At 47.5% G+C, this 7,731-nt stretch overlaps 1 protein-coding gene across 1 annotated transcript in view; it reads right to left on the bottom strand.

Annotated features, from left to right (window-relative positions):
• Positions 1–7,364, bottom strand: part of SIPA1L2 (signal induced proliferation associated 1 like 2) — a 110,961-nt gene extending 103,597 nt beyond the window's left edge. Inside the window, exon 1 of the mRNA XM_007466991.1 lies at positions 5,755–7,364. Within this exon, the coding sequence (XP_007467053.1) occupies positions 5,755–7,231 (1,477 nt within the window). The 5' untranslated portion in view covers positions 7,232–7,364. The remainder of the gene's footprint in view (positions 1–5,754) is intronic.
• Positions 7,365–7,731: the final 367 nt, after the last annotated feature.

A 7,731-nucleotide genomic window follows, 5' to 3' on the forward strand; every position in this document is an offset into this window, starting at 1 on the left:
GAAATCTAGCTTATTAAAAAAAAAAAAAGAGTAAATTCTAAAGCTTAACAATTCCCCTGCCCCTCAAGGTAAGTTTGAGAACGATACTCATGGCAAGTGTGTACAGGAAGGGCCCTGGAGGTTTGTTACTTTTAAGAACTGTATCCATTTTTTTCTTTCTTCTTATTTTAAAGATTCTCATTTTAAATATATCATGAGAATTTACAGCTTACATTTAAAAAAATTTAAGTAAATGATTTTTAAATTGTTTTTGATTTATAGAAAAGCTGCAAAGATAGCAGAGAGTTCTCTTATACCGCTCACCCAGTTTCCTAGCTGTTACCAGCTTACATGCTTTGGTGTATTTGTTCAATTAATGCACCAATATTGGTATATCATTATTAACTGAAGTCCATAGTTTACTCAGATTTTTTTAGTTTTTACCTAGTGTCCTTTTTCTGTTTGAGGATCCCATCCAGGACACCACATGACATTGTCATAGTGTCTCTTCAGGGTCCTCTAGACTGTGACAGTTTCTCAGACTTCCCCTCTTTTGATGACCATGGCAGTTTTGAGGCGTACGGGGCAGGGATTTTGTAGAATGTGCCTCAGTTGGGATGTGTCTAAAGTTTTTCCCTAAACAGACTGAGGCTATGTTTTTTTGGAGAGGAAGACCACAGAAATGCCATTCCCACCACATCAAGGGTGCAAACCATCCACATGATTTGCCCCTGTTGATGCGGACCTGGATCACCTGGCTGGGGCAATGTTTGCCAGGCTTCTCCCCTCTTCCCACACTCCATCCTTCGGAGGTGAGTCACTAAGCACAGCCCACATTCAAGTGGAGAAGGGGAAGGCCATGACTTAAATTTCTATAATTTTTCAAGGTTTATGAAATTTAAACATTTTTTATAGCAATTTGCTTTTCAAGTCAAGATCTGTTGTTAAAATGAACGTTCATTAATATATTTGACATGAGTAGTGTTGCAGGTGGAAGAAATATAGGTCTCTTTATCACTATGTTTCTGTCAAGTTGAAAGATTTTTCTTTGAAGTAAAGCAAATACAGTCATTAACTCTTCTGCCTAGATCACGGTTGGCAAATACCTGGCATCTCCCCATGCGCCCGCGGCGGATGACGATATTACTAATGGCTCTTAGAGCGCTGACGCAGCTGTGCACACAATGACAGAAGTACCAATGAAGGAAGCATGAGCTCCCAAAGCAAGCTCCACATACATCCATTTACCTGCATCAGGAAGAGCCTAGCAGGATAACGATGAAACTATTCATGGGAATTGTCTCTTTCTTATGGATTGGAGGGGTTTTCTTTCTCTTTCTTTTGCTTCCCTACCTTTCCTTATTTTCCCATATAGTATTTACACGCCATTTAAAAATCCTAAACCAAAAAAAAAAAAGATAAATATTGTCAATCTTAGTATTCCCTCCACTCCCCACATCCATAGGAACATACATAATGCTCCCAAAGGCTCAGACACAATTCAGCCACTTTTCACTTCCCCCCTGAGTTATCAAAGAGGCGCATCTTTATCCTCCTCTCTGGTTTGACCTCCGTTTACCCCAAAGTGACTTACTTCGTCTTCAGGAGCCACTCTTGTGTGCGTGACCTGAAGCAAGGCATCGGGCAGCTTTAGAACTCCTGAGCAACTCTCAGGTACACTATTGCCTAAAAAGTGCAAGACACACAGAAACCCACGGCATCCCTCCGCTGTCCGCGTGGCTCCGGCCCCAGTCACACTCGGGACAGTCCGTTGCTGGCCATCCGCTCTAAGTGGCTCTAAGCCCCAGGAGGTCTGCTGTGCTGCAAGGGAAGCTAATGGCAATTCAAACCAAGACCACAGGTGGAATCCCTATCTAGGGGGCCCTAGCTCCCAGGAGGGAACCGCAGTTTCACTAGAGTTCCATGAGGGACAGAGCGGCCTGGCACACAGCACCAGGGTCATCGCCAGCGAAAGGAAGGGACATTTGAGAGCATTCACTAAGCCTGCTGCAATCCGGCTCTTTTAAAAAGCCGTTTCACTGAAGGCTACAGAGGGATTTGCCCAGACAAGCAATGCTGCCCACAGGGCACCGTGGCAGGCCACTCCCCTGCATAAATCTCTTTGCAAAGTTATTCAAAGCCGCTCAAAGACTACGTGTCATAGGAATACACCTCGACATAAGGACAGCCATTTCACGTTAACTACCCAATAAAGAGTCAACCAGTGTGATGAATTGGGCGACTGGGATTGACACGTATAACATACACTGATGTGTATAAAACTGATGACTAATTAAGAACCTGCTGTATAAAATAAATAAATAAAATGAAATTAAAAAAAAGAGTCAACCACCTTATTAAAGCTGAAAAGTTTACCTATGACAACTGATGTAGGGCATCGTCACTTGAAAGAAGGGAAAGAAAGAGAGAAAGAGATTCAGAGAGCTGGGTCTTTTTAAACCTTTCCCAGCGATTGGGAGCCATGTCATTCTTTTGAAAATGAAGTTTCACACAGAACAATGAAGAATGGAGGAAAAGAAAAGGCGTTCTGGAAAGTATCAAAAGATTCCTTGAAAGCCTGCTTCCAAAGAGAAGAACTGAGTGAAGGGAAAAGAGAAAAAGGGAAAGAAAAAATCTGCAAAAATGCTCTGTGACAGTCTGCCCAGGGCCTCTGTTTTTAAACACAATGCTGTTCCTGCAACTTGTGATGTGCTGGCAGACATGAACTCCAGTGGTTGAAGCTGGTGTGAAAAATGGGGGGGAAATCATTAATTTAATCATTGCACTTTATCTGGCAGACACATGCTTTTGTGATCCTTGGGAAAAAGCTGGGCTCCAGTCCCACACGTAGGAGGCCTCGGCCACCTGGCCGCTGGGAATCCGGGCTGCTGCCTCTGCCTTTAGTCCTTAATGGCTCTACAGAGAGACCAGCAAAGGCAGCAGCAGCCGCCATTGTAGCCAACTGCGTTTTGAAGTCACAGCGGAATCGCTAAATATAGGAGGATGCAGGCACAGTCCGGGGCTGCAGGGAGAGAGCGCAGAGTGGCAGGGCTGGGTTGGGTCTGATTCTATCTCCTGTTCTGTCCTGGCCCCGGGTCCCATTAGCCACACGACAGTCACCGTGCCCAGCACAGAACTGCAGCACACAAGACAAAGAACCTCGGGGACGGCTGTCCCGTACCTTCATTGTGCAGGCTTAGCGCAGGAGTCTAGAATTTGGCTGTCTGCCTCACTCACAGACCCAGAGTGCGCCCAGCACCCCGGAACTGTCAAACCACACGTCTACACCCACTTACAACTCACCACAGGGCATCTACTCTCAGATTTTTCTTATTTGTGTTTTATTAAACATTCAAAACCTACCAAGTTTGATGATGTCATTTCTAAAGCCCTGGGAAATCCTCAGTAGCAAGTCAGGAAAAGTGGAGGAAACGAACCTCCACAGACAACTCTTTACAATTATCAGTAAGTGACAGGGTTCAAGAGAAAAACTACAAAAACCAGTCAAGAGAATTAAGAGAATCTAGCAACCTAAAATTATCTCGTGGAACAGACCTTAAGGACATTAAATGGATCAGAGGGTGGCAACCCTGCCCGGGCCCAGAAAACATCAGTCCTTTATTCCATATACACTGTGTAGACTTAATACACTAAGATATGCAAAGGAGTACAACAAATGCGATGTTGGCACTAAGTATTTGCATAAATACACATGTATACAGATATATACACATATACAGTTTTTACATTCTGATATTTTACAGGGTGAATCGCAAACCGCTTACAAAACTCAGCCAGAATGACTCATCACGCCCAAGGATTTCAGGACGTAACGATCCCAACAGACTATTTTATTGCTAGCATTGACAGCCATGGCTTCAGTCGATTAAAAAAATATCTTAAGCAGGAAGCCTATTTCTCCATGGTCTCCCTTTCCAAAAATAACTAAGTTCCACCTCAAGAGCATCCGTGAGCAGAGTTTTATAATCCTCTGCCCCTGGATGAACAGTCCTGAGGGCCATGAGTTATTTCCGGCACAGATTAAAAAGAAGATCCAAGATTCTGTGCATTCACTGGCTGGAAGGCAGTAACATCACAATGGGTGATGCTGACTCCCACCAGCAGCCAGGGCTGAGACGGGAGTGTTGGGGACACAGCCAGGGAATCAGGATGTTGACAAAGTTATTTCAGTCCCATCACGTCGTCCGTACAAGACCAGAAAGACAACTCAAGCTACCTGACCAGTCGCAATTCAAGTGCCTGCTTATTTAGCTACGTCGCTTATCAACATTCTGTTCATTCCATTGATTTATATGATTTCATAATATTACGATTATGAATGACTGGTTAAATCTGGATTGATGCAAAAGGGGGAGGGAATGATTAATTTAATAATTGCACTTGGTCCAGCTTGTAGTCCAGGGGAAAAAGCACTAAGAAGGCTCCAGGGACTGAAGTGGATGGAGTGACCTCCTGAGGTTAGAGCTACACCCCAACCAACCCCAAAAAGAAACAGCTGGAGTCAAAGATTGCAGGCAAGCATTCTGAAGATAGAGACCAATACTAAAATGAATTCTAAGTACAGTCAGCTGGCACTTATCCACACCAGAAGGAAGAGAGGCCCCCCGAGACTGACTGGGCCACCTCTGCCTCCTTCGTGCTCTAAGAGGTGACACCTGGGAATGGAGGGGGAGTGGCAGGTGAAACTGCAAACAGAAAACTAAGCCCCAAAGAGTATGCTGTCCTAGAAGGAAGGGGTCACGGAAGCAAGTCACACGCACTAAGAAGGCAGGGCGAGAGTCCCTGGGTGTTCTATTTTGGCGTGTGTTACTGACGTGTGCGTGGAACACGTTTCTCTGTGGGCCTGTAAGACAGAGTGGCTTCTCATGTCCCTGGCATAACTAACGACACATTGAAAGGCTGAGGATTCAACTACATGACTTCTGAGGGGCGCATCCTTCAAGGCTAAGCATACAAATAAAAGTCAACATCATTTATTCTACACGTACCTGAAGAATTTCTGAAATAACAATACCAAGGAAATATTTGTATCTGAACCTTTAAGCCTACGTGTAAAACTGCAAGAAGACTAAATTTGTCTATCCTACTAACTTATACATTCATACATTCTTTCAACAAAGATTCACTTAACACTTCCACTATGTACAACAAGGCAGAAGGAGCTGTGAAGACATAAAATTAAAAAGATGAAGCAAAGGTGTAGGAGAAAAGTACAGAAAAAACTAGAGGGAAGAGAACCAGAACTAGAACCAGAACTGTACACAGTGTAAGAGATTATTCAGAGCAATGAAAGAGCAATGGAGTTCATCAGCGAAGACTTCCTGAAAGGGGTAAAAACCTAAATGGAGTCCGACGTTCGGGACGCTCACACGTTGGCAGAGAGAAGGAAAGAGCAGACGTTTCCACGTCAGGGACTAGGGATCAGCAAAGGCAGGGAACTGGGGATTTCTGAAGAAGGGATCTGGGACCTCCCTGGCGGTCCAGAGGCCAGGACTCCGCGCTTCCACCGCAGGGGGCACGGGTTCCATCCCTAGTTGGGGAACTGAGATCCCGCGTGCTGCACGGCGTGGCCCCAAAAATTAAAAAAAAAATAAAAAATAAATAAAGAAGGGATCAGTCCAGCAGCAATGGAGGCTCTGTGACACAGAACAAGCTCCAACCCAGCGGACAACGGCCTCGGACAGGCTCCGACCCAAAGCCGCATACCACAAGGGGCCCCAGGGAAGCGGCCCCGGGGCGCACAGGGCCCCTTACCTTTGCCATAGAAGAACCTGCGGTAGTAATAGGCCCCCAGGTCGATGTGCTCGATGACGTAGCGCCTGACCTTCTCCCTGTGGATTGGCTGGTTCTCCCTGGGCACCTCCAGGACCGAGACGCCCGCGTTGGTGCAGTGAGAGCTGAGTGAGGCCTCGAAGGAGCAGCTTTCCCCGGAACTGAAGGAGGACGAGTTGGCCCTGGACAGCGCGATCCTCCTGTCGCCCTCCCCGCCTGTCTCATTCCGAAAGTAGGGACAGCTGAGGACCAGGTCGTTGCTCTTCCCGTCACCGTCGTCCGTGTCCAGGTTCTCTTTGGAGTTGAGGTCCTCTTTGCTCCCCAGCGGGGAGTCACAGCTGCCCGTCGGGCCCATGGGCATCTGGGTCTGGGATGCCGCCGAGGCCCCGGTGGTGATGTTTTTCCTCTTCCCCACGTTCGCCCTCGTGGCCATGGCTTCGTTGATATTAAACAAGATGCTCTGGACGTCATAATGTGCAAAGCAGCGCTGGCAGTTCCAAGGGCGGACGCCCCTCTCCAGACGCCCGTCCTCCAGCTCAGAGGTGAACCTGAACGTCTCGTGCTCACTTTTCACGGTCCGCAGCTTGCGGAAGAGGGTCGTCTCCATGGACTCTGCCTTCAACCTCCGTTGGAAAGGCTTGTCCCTGTCTCTCCCCAGGAGGAGGGCACTGTCCATATAGTCTAATCCTGAGATGTGCACGAATTCGCCTCTAGAAATCTGTGTTGCGGCGTGAAGGCTGGGGGAGATTGCAGGGTCGCAGGGGAAAAACTCGGGGAACCCGAACGGCGCCATCACCCTGTGGTCGTAGTTCTCTAGCCGGTACCCTCGGAGCATAGCAAAGAAGTTCTCCCCCGACAGGCCCTGTCGGTCGATGGAAGACGTGCTCCCGTACTCCCGGTGCAGGGCGGCCCCGGTATTGGGGTTCACTGCATTTTGGTCTAGGACGTCTTCCGCGTCGATGTCACTGATGGTAACATCACTGTTGCTCCTCTGTCTAATGGGGTGCAGTCCTCTTTGCGGAGAGTGAACGAAGATGTCTCCGATGGTAGACTTCGCCTCCACGAAGTCTAGGTCGAGCGGTTCCTCTTGCTGGCGGTCGCTCTGGTTGTTTTGCCCGTTGTGCATAACGGACGTGACACTTTCGTAGCTGGGCTGTGACCGGCTTTCCCACAGGGCCTTGCACGTCAGCTCCTTGGAGCAGTCCTTTTTAGGAGGCCACTCAGACACCCTTGCTCTGACACCCATCTTGGGCACGGCCGGGGTACCGTTAGCCGGACCACCGTTCTCATTGGAACTGGAAGCATTTAAGGAAGTGGTGGGTCCCATGTTGCCATTGATGGCTTTAAATTTTCGAGCAAAATAATCATCGGACTGCATGATTCTGGGAGGACCCTTGAACTTCGACGAGGCTCTGCCGACCTTTTGCTGCTCTTCTTGTGACTGCCTGGGGTCACTCATGTCTACCGATGACGCAGGAAGCTCCAAGTCTCGCCAGCAAGACTGATGTAAATCCAATTGCACTGTTATTTACAAAGGCTCCTTCTGTACTTGTATTTTTTCTTGGTAACCTGAAGCAAACATCCTCCGAGTATAGTTCCTCCAAAACCAACTTGCTTTTCAGTTGCTGTAATAATTTTCAACACCTCTGTCCTTTTCAAAAGCATCCCTTAAGACATCTGGCCAGTTCCTTTACCTGAATTAAAAAACAGAAAATAGCCATTAACAATCACTGTAGCTCCAGTTCAATACGTTCTCCACGTGGTTTCTCAGCTGCCCTTCTCTCCAATTCCCCGTAAACTGTCGTGAAGTTTCATGGTTCCCTGTTCACACTCTCCTTCTCTCCGGAACACTCTGCCTACTCACTGTACCTGGCTGCTTAAAATTTACACCACACAAGCAAGCAGTACCCTCCCACGCTCAGCCCACATCTGAGCAAGGACAGCTTCCTCTATGTTTCC

The sequence above is a fragment of the Lipotes vexillifer genome, unplaced genomic scaffold, assembly GCF_000442215.2.
Source record: "Lipotes vexillifer unplaced genomic scaffold, Lipotes_vexillifer_v1.1 scaffold410, whole genome shotgun sequence".
Lineage (NCBI taxonomy): Eukaryota > Metazoa > Chordata > Mammalia > Artiodactyla > Lipotidae > Lipotes > Lipotes vexillifer.